Source organism: Colletes gigas, unplaced genomic scaffold (assembly GCF_013123115.1).
Source record: "Colletes gigas isolate AHSC1104 unplaced genomic scaffold, ASM1312311v1 Colletes_gigas_Sc00008, whole genome shotgun sequence".
NCBI classification, from domain to species: domain Eukaryota; kingdom Metazoa; phylum Arthropoda; class Insecta; order Hymenoptera; family Colletidae; genus Colletes; species Colletes gigas.
Window position 1 is genome coordinate 5,053,365 of NW_025106637.1, and position 14,688 is coordinate 5,068,052.

Sequence of the window (14,688 nt, forward strand, 5' to 3'; positions counted from 1 at the left end):
CTGTAAACTTTTACCAAAACAAAACCCGAGGTTCAGAAAATGTAAACAAACCGGGCATCGTTGCCACGAGCTACTCGCTTGGAATCTTCCCATGTTCATCCGAGTCACCGATTCAAGTGACTGGACTGTCTTCCATGTTCGTCGGTTCCAATGAGCATAGAAGAATAACAGACGTCTAAGGAACAGCGTCGATAGAAGCCAGGGAAAGGTTCATAAATGCAAAGGAAGTGAGGCCTCTCCGTCGGAGAGACAGTTAATCATCAAGTTGGTACCAAACATGGTCTTGGAACCAGGAGGCGGTCTGTCCTATCCACTGCCTCCTGGTAGCGGTTCCACTGGTTCCGGTGGTTCTCTCCTGACGCCGGCCAGGCTGTTCCAGAGGGCGCCACCTGTGTTTCCGTTTCATCTAACAGGATGGCCACCGCATCATCCTGTCCTCGGACAGGACCAAAGTCAGGTTCAGCAGACTATGCAGGCTCAGCATCAGGTGGTCGCAGCCACTGTCAGGTTACTCAGTCATTATCATCCTCATCATCCACATCCGGCACTGGGGAACCACCCCCTGGTGCCAGCGATAACTAACCACCATCCGGCCGCCCATCATCTTCATCATGGTGTCGATCATGCCGATGAGGATGACGAGAGGAAAGGTAAGAGTCTTTTCAGGTTACTTAACCGTTAAGTCTCCGATGACTTTGATAATCAGGGCAGCTGCACGAGTCGCCATATCGCTGAGTGACACTCGCATTTGCGCACTTGTCTTTTAGTTTAATTGGAAACCGAATACGCGTTGACACCTGGACTGGAAATTGAAGGTTGTCGGTTCGTCGTCGAAGAATGGCTTAATGTGTTCTAGATCAGTTGATTTTTATATGGGCTCCAGTTCGAAGTATAGTACCTGTGTTTGTTTTTTAAAAGTACAGTGTTGGAGACGATGTGGATCGTTCGCGGTCTATAAGTTGCGCAAGAGATACAGCAATTTTGTCCGTTATGGTTGTAACTCCTTTCATGGATTGAGCGTAGAAACGATTTCGAAGCGAATCTACAATTGTAATTAAAGTATGAGGTAAAACACTGTTTTGTTATGCAATAGATTAGGTGTAATTGAAGTTTTCGACGTCTGTGTTTACTCACGATCGTACGGGCAGAGAGATATCTCATAGTTTAGGAGAAATATAATAACTTTTCAGAGTAAGGGACGTAATGTTGTTTATGGAAAATTTCACACTCCGAAATACAATAAATATTTACAGAAATTAAGAACTTATTTTTTGATCAGAACGAGAGGCAGTTTCATATTTGTTGTCGCGTTTCTTCCTCCGTTATTTTGCATACTTATCGGTTCACAGCCTGCAATTTTAAGGCACGAACGACATCGAACGTGCTGGTTAATTGCTACTTTGTTCCTTACTTTACAATGCGAATTACATTGTGTGTTATTCGTACAACAATTTGTGTTAACGAGATTAGATTTTTACTTTCGAGCATTGTTGTCGAAAACCGAAAGCGTTTCTGTAAGAAACTACAATCGGTGACGTTTGTTTTTTCAAAAATTATGTGATAAATAATATTCAAGGCCCTTCTTATCTAACGAGGAACTTGGAAATTCCTTCGCGATATTCTGGAGTAGAAATGTTATTTATTTACACCGACGCACAAAATTGTTGTCTTTTCCTGCGTGCTCCTTTAACAATTTTTACAGAAACCTTTGTGGAATCTTTGATAGTCAATGAGAAATACGTAGTTTCACATAATATAATACTCCGTTTGCAAAGTGAGCGATATAATGAAATGTTAATTTGTATTTTTATGCAATCGTACATTTGGAAAACGACAGCAAATAACTAGAATATTCGTAATAACTTAATACCAAGAAGGAGCTCACTCTGACACGATTTACTTATAATTTTAATGGATATTTGCGAAAGGTATTTCCCGATTTATCGGTGAATTACTCCACCGTGATCCATTCGGTCATTCTAACATAAAAATGTCCGAATCGAGATACGGAGTTACAGATCGTTGCGCGATATTCTGTAGCGGTCTTTCTTGTTCGCGCAGCCTCTCGTTCGAATGTATGTATTTTCAAGATACGACCGGAAAATGGTCTACAGGGAGTGCCGTAACACGGTCAATCATAAGATCGTTCTTGACGAGCCCCTGGGATCGCTTACAGGGTTAGCCCCAATCCGTAACGCCCTTTTTCCACCCTTCCTTCGAGCTGACGGACTGAAATCACGTTTCGTGTACGAGATCGAGGGTGGAAATCTGTTTTTTACGTGATCCCATTCATGTCCCTAACGCTTGTTTATGCCTTGAAGGGAGTGCCACTTAACTCCCACAACTTTTTCCTGTTGTTTCGTGAAAGCACGCGGCGATCTTGACCAGTTTCTGCTTGCTCAGGCTTGGGCTCGATTCTTTGTTCTGTCGTTGCTACAAACGATTTCATTATTCGCAAACAGAATCGTAGAAAATGTAATTTAATTCGAGTGTCGATTATATAAAATGAATGCTTATGCAACGACAGACAATGGTTTCTGTCATCATCGATAGCTCTGGTATTCCTTGCGTTAAAAGAATGTCACAAGTATTTTCCCCATTTGTCAGTAATTCTTTGTGTCTAAACACTGCTCGTTGCAGAGGCAAACATTCAAATGCAGCATGCAATATTTTAAAGAAAGCAGTCGCAGTTAAACGATACCCACGATTGTTTCGCTTTCGTTACACGCACCCTTTTAAAATACTCTTCTAATTTCTCTAATGGGACTACTAGCATAACCAACCACATATAACGCGCACTGTAAGCGCGCAACTTAACTAATGAGTTCCACGAGTATTTAACGTAACAGTGTTTAAAATAAACGTGTCACGTCTGACAGATGTGAGAGATCTACCTTGCTAAGTGTCTGCATTTTTTGTTGCTATTCTATGCAGATGACACCTTTAACCAGTTCGATTCTCGTTAAATTCATTGACGGGCGATTAAAGTCACTGTGAGCTTGTCTTTTGGATCCATTTTTCGTTCAAATAAATCCATTCGTAACAAATTGAGTCTCTGAACCCTGGAACATCAACGTGCACCACGCCCAATATATATATTATACATATTATAATTATTTTTTAGTTTGATATTTCTTTCTATTTATGAGTTGCTTCTTTATTTAATTCATCCCAAGTTTAGTACATCTATTAATTGCCAAAAGACTCTCAGCTTATGTCAAGGAATATATAAATGCCTCAACTGCTAGGTGACTTATCAATCAATTCATTAGTTAACAGTGTAATCGCTGCAAAGAGATCTCTAGAAACGCTTAATCATCTGATTGAAACTGAGGCTGTTGACCAACTTCAGTATGGCGACAGAAACGTTCCACCTCGATAGTCTGACATTCAGTATAGGAGCAATTGTTAACGAGCCCACCGGAGCTAATAGACGAGAAAGTGACTGACAAGTATTCATGATTATCAACGGACTCCCGTCGACATTTAATTAGACGCGGGCGTAATTGAAGTTTGTTCATCGATGATCGTGCTCGGTCTTATTATTACGGCACAGTTTTATCGTTCCAGTCAATACCTTTTATCGACGAGTCACGTGAGATTCGCGTAAACGAATTGCTCGACCTTACACGAGCAATTAACTCCGAGGAATTTTTCACAGAGAGTAGTTATTTTAAACTATTCGTCAACCGCGATTAAAGATTATATTAATGGTAACGAGAGTTTATAGAGTTCGAAGGATCCTTATGGTTGATGCGAGTTTGCGTAATTGTTACGGAAATCGTGGAAGAAGATCGTTTCGGAAAAGTTTGATATTGTCATCGACGTCAAAATTTAAATATTTATACGTGAAAGTATTTCTGATTTTTTTTATCGTGAATTTAAACTAGTAATTTATTCAGTTAGATATATTTTTGCAATTCGAAGTATATTCGAAAGTCCTTTCGCCTCTGTATCGTTTCCCTATTTGTGTTTTCGCTTCAGAGACTCGAAAATTGTTGTTTTGATAATTACAGGAATTTTCCTTCTATAATCTTACACTTTGATTGCACTTTTACATTTGTGGGCGTGTTACGTGTATCCGACTTTGATGTTTTAATTTTTATCCGTGGCCATCTTCTCGCCTCACATTTATTTACGAGTATTTCGTCCGTGAATTTTAAAATTCCATACAATTCGAAACTACCTGGTTTCCAGCTCAAATACGATAATGAAGAATAATGAGTGGCTATAATTCATTATTAATTCGACGATTTTGTGTTAGGTTGTGAAACAGCCTTGTTCTCTGAACCTCGCCTTTTCACCTTGCTTGGATATACTTCCTCTATGGAAAACAACTTTGTTTTATTTGCTGAAAAACATAAAAATAAAAATAGTCTTTATTAAAGAAGTAATAATAATTTTTATAAAAATTTAATAATGCGAAAGTGGCAATTTCTTGGTACTCTGTAACATGGAAGCTAATTCTATAGACGCATATTTTATTTAGATCGTATTATCGTCGTTATTAAAAAACGTGATACAGTACGTGTCGAAAATGACGCAAATTGTTTCCAGCTTCCCTGTTTACTTATTCTCGCGACAAGCCTCCGTGCGTAACGTGTATCCGGTGTAATTTTAATTAAGCTCAGCTCATTAAACTCAGTCGTTAATTAAACCGAGCCACTTCTAGACAGTACACAGTTATAACGCGTTTATAAATTAATACATTGTCTCGATGTTTCGACAGCGCTTGTGCCTCGTTATTACCGAAAGATGGATCCTTGAAACCGAGACGAAAGATAAAAATTCGTTCGTTATAACGATCGTCGTTTATTACATTCATCAAAAATAGTGCTACGAAGCATTACGATCGACGCGATGACCAATGAAGCGATCACGAGCGTTTATTTCAATCGGCCAACGGAATCCAATAATTTTCTCTTTATTATCGATACCCTGAGCAGTGGCTAATTACAGCAAATACGTTATAGGAAATTAACGCGCAGAGGAACGACGAAGCATTTGTCAGTGACAGGGGCTAATTAATATTCAGCCCGGGAATGGAACTCAGATAAAACGGCGTGGAAGCGTTCGCTATCGAAAAGCAAAGTAAGGCAGGAAACGAGAGGAGAAATAGTCTGTCCAGAGCAGCCTCGTGCATTTATTTAGCCATGAAACGACTCCGAATAAGACACCATAAAATTGATACGTAATATTAAATCATTCGTCATTCTGAACCTTTCGTCTTTCTTTACATTGATTGACATTTTGTACTTATTTCGTGAAACTTTTACTAGCTACTGTTTTGGGTCCTTCAGACTTTTATATTTTTAAAACTGCAAAGCGTGTTTTGTCTACTAAGTCGATTTATTTATTGACTGTCTTATGACAATCGTTTTCGACCTTCTTTGATCATCGTCAGTTATGAGAAAATATCAGACGTAATATTTTCTTAAATTTACTTTCAATTGAAAACGTTAATTATCGGTATCTAAATTTATATTTCGTTTAAAAGTGTAATATCTTCGCGTATGTTACGCCGGAGCTAAAATACACGGAGTAATTGTTGTGTTTCTGTTAACGATGACACCCCATGCACTCGGAAACGCTAAACTGTCCCGAGTTACCCCGGAAAGCTAAAGTTGCGTCGTTATCGTCACTAAAGTCGCATATACATTGCGTGAAACTCGAGTTTAACACGTTGTACGCAGTCTCGTTTCAGTTTTAATCGAAAGAGTTGTACTTCTCCGCGTAACTCAGAAATTCTTCGGTTTGGCATCCTCTAATTTCAAGTTTTATCGATAGAAATAAATTTCTCGATTCATCGTAAAACCTGTAATTCGCCTGGTTCCATTAATTATAGCTATTAAAGAGGATTTTATTGCAATAGTCGGGGTTTAGCCATTAAAAACAAAATACGAACGTCCCTGGTGAGATCCAAATAGTCGATTTTACAGGATAAATTCGGTTGTGATCTATTTGACGACGTTTACTATCCTACTTTGAACTACCGAAAACTAAAAACGTTCGTAGTTAGAGAAAGTTAGTCAAACTAGACGCATCTTCGGCACCAGAAGACTCGAGACTTGAAATTGGTTTAGGAACGCTCCTGTTTTATTTGGCAAAGATTCAAGATGGTAAACTAGAGTTAGAGAAATTTAGTAGAGTTGGGGCACACTTGACACGTCTGTGTCAAACTGATATATCTAGGTTTAAGAAGGTGAGATACTGTCAAAGTTCAGTCAGTGACAATTCACAACGATTGGTTAGTGTTAAAGAACTTGAATAGTACTAGAAACAATTTTAAGGAAAGCTAAAGACACTTTAAACTTCATTTTGAGCTGTTAGAGTCTAAACGATGCAAGCTAGAATTTTAGAAATTTAATCTAAGGGACAGCTAGAGACTAAAGCTAGACAACATTAGGTAAAATCTGTTAAATACTGCTAACGACATCATCTATCGCAACAGTTTTTCATCGGGTAGATCAGTAGCGACTTCTTCTCACAGAAATCCTTGAACGAGTGTAAATGAAATCTATTTTGCATAATTATATAATCGGTTGACAATTGCCCGGGGAAAAAGTGCATTATGCGTGCACGTTTTGCACGATATCGGAACTTTTTCAACGTCTTTCTATCGTTAGAGCGGCGGACAGAAATCGTTGATCTTTTGCCGTCGGTGCACGCCTATCGGGCGTTCCTGAGCTGCCTTCTAAATCGGTGTGATCCGTCTTGATCGTGCGATTCGAGAGTTCATTCGCGGAAAACTACACGCTGCAGTCGTCTCGGTGCAGATTGCGAAGAAACGCGTGAATGATGACCGGTTCGCGACAAGGAAGCGGCACGCTGAGAGTTGGACAGATAAGAGAGCCTTCAGCGATGAAAGGAGAAGCGTGCGTGGCACGCGGGTGGATTCCGTACGTTCATTTGGAATGTAGTTCACGTTGATTTCTGTCCGAGTCTAGATTCCTCATCGCTGATAGACGAGTAGGCCACTTCCTCTTGCAATTTGTTGCGGAATTCGCGGAATACCAGTGATTTTACTATACCTTAATGCTTATCTTGTATCTCTAGGACTCTGCTCTTGGATGCTTCGATTCGTTTTCGTCGTATTTGGAACACTGTTCCTCAAAAAATCAAACACAGTTTGCATTTGATTTACAATGTTACAAAGTTTTAATACAGAAAGTCCTGATTAAATTTTGGGGCAAGAAGAGCTTGAAGTTGTGTCATAAGTTCCTCGAAGTTGAATCCGTTTGAAAAAATATAGAACATATATACATGTAAGGTTTTTAGATTCGAGGGTCCTCGCTAACCTAAATAGCAGTGGAAGGTCGTTAATTTATAATTTTTTGTTCAATCGATTCATCTTATCCGTTACTGTCAGCTCGCTCGACAAATCGGTGGGTTTTTATCAACCCGTTTAATACCTATTCGTTCGGTCTAATCGGAAAATAATGACAGGATGCCGCGATAACGTGGCCGCTTCTCAAAGAAGCTGAAATCATTCGGTCGCTTCAAAAACTCGTCTCAGAGTATCGGGAACCACGAAGGGACACACTGAAGATTTTTCTTCCTCAACTTGACGATTTTTAAATTAAATTTAGGAAGTTTCAACACGGGTAATTCTAACATAAATCTACCATATCACTGGAATTAAGGAAGATCAACTATTTTCAAGTTTGTTTTTAACTTCATTTTCAAATCAATGTTAAAAGACACAGTTAGTAATACTTTGAGTCATCTTGAATTTGAAGTTCTGTGTTTAAGCCAAGTATGGCTTAAATAAACTCTCGAATCTATGAACGAGCAGGCTAGGAGTGTATTCTGCAGAACCTATCGATTTATTAGAAAATCGTTCGTTCGATGCTTGCCTATTTGGTTGAAATGGGACGATGCATAGTCATGCAGAAATCGCATGTCGCGTACCACATCTAATAGAATTTCTTCCAACGATTCCATCAATTGTTTATTCAAGGTATTGACACAAGATTGATCTGTTAATCCTCCATTCAATAAAACACTGAGTTGTGTATCTAGACAGGATAAATAATAGTGGTAAAAAATTGTTAAGCAAATCCTTGGAATAAAATTGAAAATGTAATGGAACATTACTTCTTAATGACATTACAAGTAAAGGACCATCATGTATTAGTTCTATTTTAATAAAGAATAATTATTTTCTTTCCTCCAAATAATCTGTTTTAGTATCCCTTTTGTCAACACTGTTTCTATCGTCTGGGTTGTTATTGACCCAGGGTCGGCCACCCATGTCGCTGTCAATCGTTCGTCCGTCCGAGGGTTAGTAGTATTCAAAAGATAATAACAGTCTGTCAATGATAGCCAGTTTCCTGGCCGGACTCTGTACACACTGTGTACGTTTCCATGATCGAAGGAACGCGCCGCGTAGCCAACCTTTTAGCTTAGTTCCCGCGATTCCGGAGAGAGTCTCGAACGGAAAAGCGTCGATTCCAGGCAGGCGATGGTGCTCGTAAGGTGGTATCGAGGTAGAAAACGCCGGGAAGAAGCTAGAAACGGTCGGGTTCCGTGAGGGGGCGAGACGGTTCGAAGGGGTCATAGTCGTGTAGAAAAGGGACAAACAAACCGGCACGGCTCCGGGTAATAACTTAATTTAAACTAAACTACAGTTTAATAATTCTCGGCCAGGTCGGCTGTAGAAGATGCAGCGGGCAACCAGCAATTTCAGAGCCGTCGTTAACTGCCGGTCGTTAGTCCCTTTTCAAAACTTCTTTCTTTCTCCTGCCTCCCCCCCACCCTCTGCCTTTCGCCGTCCCTTTCGCCCTTTACTCGCTCACTCCCGTTCGGCCGGTATCGCCACGGTGTTACTACTACTAACGCTAACGCTGCCGCTCGGTCACGAGCTAATTTTCGAGCGCGGTTTGCGTGCCGCGCCGTGAATCTCGCCACGGGCCCCCAGAAACGCTAGCACCGAGACCGACAAATTGAATCGTCCTCGGCCTTCGCTCGCTCGGATTCCTCCTTCGATCGCTGGGTTGCGTTTCCAGGTTGTTCCACGCTCAAGAAGAGGCGATCAGTCATAAACAATTTTGTTCTTTCCGCGTTATTCCCTGTTCCGCTTACCCAGGCGAACGCGAGATCACATATTTAATACGTTCTAATTAGAGTAGATGGTCCAATAACTGCCAAATTAACCTTGCATAACTTCATTTAATCACCATAAATACTGTTCAACCCCTTGCTCGTCATCGAGTCTTACATATTTTTACATTCACGAGGTGTTCCTAAAACATATCTATTCTTTCTCGTGGCCATATTCCTATAATAGCCGGTGTTTAAATTAATTGGTCGTATTGATCAGATTTCTATAATCGTGAAACTTGCTGTATAGCTTTGCATATACATTTGTTCTCGGTCGTTAGTACAGTTTAATTTGCGTGTTTGTTTCGTGTTTTTGTTATTCGATTATCGGAGAAGATAATTCTATTGTAATTAGCGTCAATCGCTGCACTTTATCCTTTGTCGTGGCTGGTTTTTAAATACTTCCTCGACGCGTTTAAAAAACTTGGAAAGAAGACGTTTCATAATTCACGACGTTATTCTTTATAAGAATAATTTCTTACCACGGTGTAAATGTCAATTTTATGTTATAGTACTTTGAGTCTTCGAGCTGAATTTAATTGTTTGAAGAGGAATCTGGTCTCGAAACCTGAATATTAATTTGACAAAATAGGCACTGTGTTTCACGATAAGATAAAGATTGAATCGATTAACGATATCAGTATGTTACGAAATATCTTATCACACATCCTAAACCCAATGTCAGCCATATTAACGCTGTGATTCTAATTGAAACGTTCCTTCTAAAATTCAGGGGGAATTCAAATACACTTTATATTTATTTGATGACAATGACTGATACTTTACATTCTTTAGTGAACTATTACTGAACACGATTACTCGCGAAAAATAACTAATTTTATTTGATGTCTCGATCGAAACAAATTCAAAATATTAATCATCCAAGCGTCGAAGCATTCGTTTATCGCGAAACGTCGAACAAAAACTAGGCAAAAAAGACATTAATTAAATAGTTTGAATTATGGACGCTGGGGGGGTAGCAGTTAGGGTAGAAACGAGAGGCAGGGGAACAGTGGGAAAGATACGGCTGACAGACTATAAATACGTCGTGTTTATACGCTCCGCTAATTGTCTTTGACGATAAGGATCTCTCTTTTATTACTTTCCGAGTCGCTTGTCTGCGACTTTAGCTCTCATCCCCCTTCTCGCCGACTCCTGTCCGCGGATTAATGTCTCGTGAAACGATCTTTCCGGCGAGGAAATCTTCTTGGCCCACATTCGTGCCCGCAAGAAACGTCGTTTTCCGCGTAAACGGCGTCTTCGCGAAGAATCGCAAAAAAAGGCAAATTGTCGGCAGCGCGTCGAATCGGTTTCGAAGAAGAACTCGCGATCGACGCCGATATTCGGACAGCCTCCGACCATTGGATCGATTTGGTTCGTTGCATCGATTGCACATTGTTCTTAACGAAACCGGGCAATGATCGCGACGAAACGTGTGATTCCACCGCTCCTTGATTATTGCAGAAACGGGAAGAGATCAATTTTCTCGGGGAAATTGAAGGTTGCTTGTCGCCGCGCGAGGCAGCAATGATCGCTGAATTTCGATTCGTTTTGCCGAAGATTGCCGGACCGATCGAGAAAACGATTTTTGACACGGTACGTTGTAACGTTTTTTGCCAAATAGTATTCAGGTTTTGAGCCTGCAAGGATCAACAGCACGTACAAACATTTTCATCCCTTTAGAAACGTTGAATTGAGTTGAAATCAGCTCAAGTAGTAAGTTAATTGAAAGAAGAAATGATCTTTAGGTGGTTATAACTTTGATTCAATGATCGAGGGAACTGGTCGGTCATTCAGCGAGGTACTACAGTACTCAGATTTTCATTTTGTATTAGTTGGATGATCTCGATTGAATTTTGGGCGAACGATTGTTAATTATGTCTTCTGCACATATTCAGCGAAAAAGGGAACACGTGTTAGCTGTTCTCGTACGTTCGAGACGGAAACGAGAAAACGAATACTTACTTGCCAGTGCTGAGAAAGCCGGAAGAGTAATTATTTATGAATTCTTAGTCGCTAGCAGACTCGCTAAACGGCTGCGAATCTTATGCAGTTTATCATGGCATTCACGAGGTGTCCTGCGGCTGTAAGATCTCAACAGGAAGTCTATTTGTCATAGACCATATTCCATTTGTGTCTTAAGTACTTGTACGAAACTGTCTGTTAATCTTTGAATGATCGTCCAGAATATTACTACTTTAATTGTTTGCCGATATTACGTTCCGCGATGAATATTTTACGTTGAAAACGGGAATGATGAATTTATATCTAACAACATTCTAGAAACGAGTTACCTCCTAACATAACAATATTCTAGCGTATAATCCAGTAATTTTATATTGTTACATATTAGGCGTGGGTGTGGGGAGTAATAAATATTGCTTACGATTTAATAAAAATAACGACGGGTTTCTGGTGTTTTTGAGAAATGTTCTGACAGTTTTAAACGAAGATAAACTTTCTTACGAAACGTCATTACGTCATTTATGATTAATTTCACGGCTCGATTGTTATGCCACGAACGTTTTCATGAACTAGAATTACATCTCCATTAATATAGCCGTAGAAAAAATTTGTACGATCATTTATTTTGCACGCAACGTTGATAACGATATCAGGAACAATAAAAATGCGTTCGAATCGCTTCTGGACTCGTTTCGTGTACGAGCAATTCCTTTCTGATGTGTTACGGGAAAGTCCACGGTTGCTCGAAAGAAGCCTTTAAAGGCTGAAACGTTTCTTGATCGTAATTGTGGTATGACGTTTAAATTGCAGTACAGTGGCAAAATCGTAGTACAGCAGCATGATTGCGGTGCGCTCGCATGCAACTTAATAGCACGAAATTTATGACGGATCTCCTAGCTGTGCTCTACCTTGCTCAACTGCCCCGACTAGGACGTGAATTATTGCCACGACATTTCACGTTTACAATAAATTGAATTAAAGAATTTCGCGACAGAGATTTTTCGACTTCCTTAATCGATAGTACGTGTGAAAACGAATTTTCCATTGGTAGACGTTCAACATTTCGTAATGTAACGTGTGATGAATCAAATGATAATAATCCGTCTTATATAAATAGTGAAATTGGATAAAAGTGTTATGTATGTAGTATGGGAGAAAATAAACAGAACAATTTTTAAACAAGAGATCGAGATTATAAAAGACATTAGTTCCTCCAAGAAACTATTATGTAATTGTATAGAAATTGCTTTAATTCCTTTGACACTCTTTTCTTCTCCCAGCATTGAAGTCTCCTGCGTGCAATCCTATTACATACGTTTAGTATACAATGGATATAATAACTGGTGTATACAGACTTAATCCGTTCAGAAGATCACTAATATGCAACTTATTTTCTGTTTCTTTTTTTAATTAGATCTGTCAAATGGTAAATAAGATAAATACAAACTTGCTGCCTTACATCCCTTCATTGAATTTTCGAATTTCGTTCGACAATGATTCGCAGGTTTCTCAGCGAGTGAAATCGGTTTCTGGGTTCGTCGATATTTATTGCCTCGAATTCAGTGTTCGATGGGAGCCCGTGGCCGCGAGCAGCGAGAAAATGAAGGAACGATCGCGAGAAAATCGCCCGGAGACTCCGATGGCCGGTTCTCGCCGCTTCGGAAATTTTCAGACTCGCACGATTCTGCTCGTAATTTTCGCGTAATTGTGTTGGCTGCATGCGATCTAATAGCGGCGCGTTTATCACGGGTCTCAGCTCTCGGCGCGCGGTACATACCGAACGGATGTGAATCACCCAATCGTTTATCAACCCGCGTCTAAATCGCGCGGCGAGCAAGCGCAACGCTCCAACCCTCGTCGCTCGTATGCGCAATTTGTTATTAAATTCTGATTTCCCGGGATTTATCGTGTCGGTCGGGTCTCGGTTCAGCTGGACGATTCCGCGCTATCGACGCGTCGTCGTCGGGAGAAACAATGTTTTCGAGCTAATTAAATTAAAATGCTCGTGACGATTAGATTGAACGGAGCGCGCGCAGGAGCGAACGTCACGTGAGAATGCGAGAAACGCGTTGCCTTGTCTTATCTTATCTTGTTTTATATTATTTTTATATGAAAAAAAGCGAGTACTCATCCCGTACCTGACACGACCACCGCAGCTTAACTTCGACGAAAAAAATTTTTTCAATTCGTCCTAAAAAAATTATTTTGGTGAATAGACATATCCCCAAAATCCTACGCACTTCCGAGAAAAAAATTCCTTACCGAAAATATAATGTCTGACCAGTAACATTCTACTGACACTTTTCGTCGAAAAAATAGTTTTTCAAATTGTTCTAAAAAAATTATTTTCGGTTGCAGGGGTCAATTACAATCATTTTTGTTCAATAGACACACCCTCGAAATCCTACACACTTTCGAGAAAAAAATTCATATAAAGTTTTTATGAAACGTCGTACAAGTTACAAATTTAAAATTGTTCGGTCCTGATTAAAATGGTCGGTGTTACTCGAAATTTTTAAATCGATCCTCTTCGTTTTCTCCTCACGACTCATTAATCCGCCATTAATTTTCCGTTTGTCATAGATTGTCTAATACATTGCAACGAGCCCCTGAAAACGTTAATTTCTCGAACCAACTGACCCGTAAGAAGGCGAATTTATTGGGTTGTTTGAATTAATCGGAGCCGAGAGCCCAGCCTCGTTCGTGCAACATATTTTATCGGTCATTACGAGTTCCGTCGACCAATGAAATATAATCTGCCAAGAGTTATGCTCTTTGAGTTCCTCGTTGATTTTTCGCCTACATATTTGCTGTTCGCTACTCAGGATTGCACAGAATGTACGGTTTTGCGAACAGAAATTGAAACAATATTTCGCGGTGACGCAAGCAGTAATTATTGAATAATTTTGTAGGATAATCTATTTTCGAAAAAACTTATTTAATATTTTGGACCCTGCCTTCTTTACGTTATAGTAGCAATGAATTTAAGGAAGAAACATTTGTCCAATATTTAAATCTTACGGAGATATTGTTAGAAAGTCTGTAGATTGAAAATTAGGTTCATATTTCAATGCAAAACTTGTAATAAATTCTAAAGTAGCTAATTGAAAGCTGGCGTCTCGTTCCCTGGGCACAACTCCACGGAATATTAAGAAACGATCTCACGAGAGATACTCATTATCTAATAAATAAATCGTTCTTTTGTAAATCCAGCGTGAATAAAATTTATGGATTATAGTATTTGATTAACTAGAATACAGACAACTATCAGATTAAAATTATTTCTGTACGAAAACTCTTCCCTCTATGTGCTGTGTGTATTCTATAGACTTTAAATTACCAATATATAAAAAAAAGTTTAACTTTGTAATCAACGAAAGAACAACTGCCTCCTTAAAAACGATTAAAAATAAAAAATGAACTGTTCTCACAATCAAAGAATCCACTAATTTAATTTGCAACGTATCTATCGAGAATTGAGAACAGAGAAATATCGATTCATGAATTTTACAAAAGTGAATATCGTTATAGCTGAATAAATCGGCTTTGAAAGTTTCACAATTTCCGAGTTTTCCCATTTCCAACAGCCTGCCGATACGGGGCGGGTGAGAATGATTTGCA

At 39.4% G+C, this 14,688-nt stretch overlaps 1 protein-coding gene across 1 annotated transcript in view; it reads left to right on the forward strand.

Moving 5' to 3' along the window:
* The first annotated feature begins 277 nt into the window (after positions 1 to 277).
* The window catches only part of LOC122396764 (protein zerknuellt 1-like), a 43,987-nt gene continuing 29,576 nt past the window's right edge, over positions 278 to 14,688 (forward strand). Inside the window, exon 1 of the mRNA XM_043395419.1 lies at positions 278 to 650. Within this exon, the coding sequence (XP_043251354.1) occupies positions 278 to 650 (373 nt within the window). The remainder of the gene's footprint in view (positions 651 to 14,688) is intronic.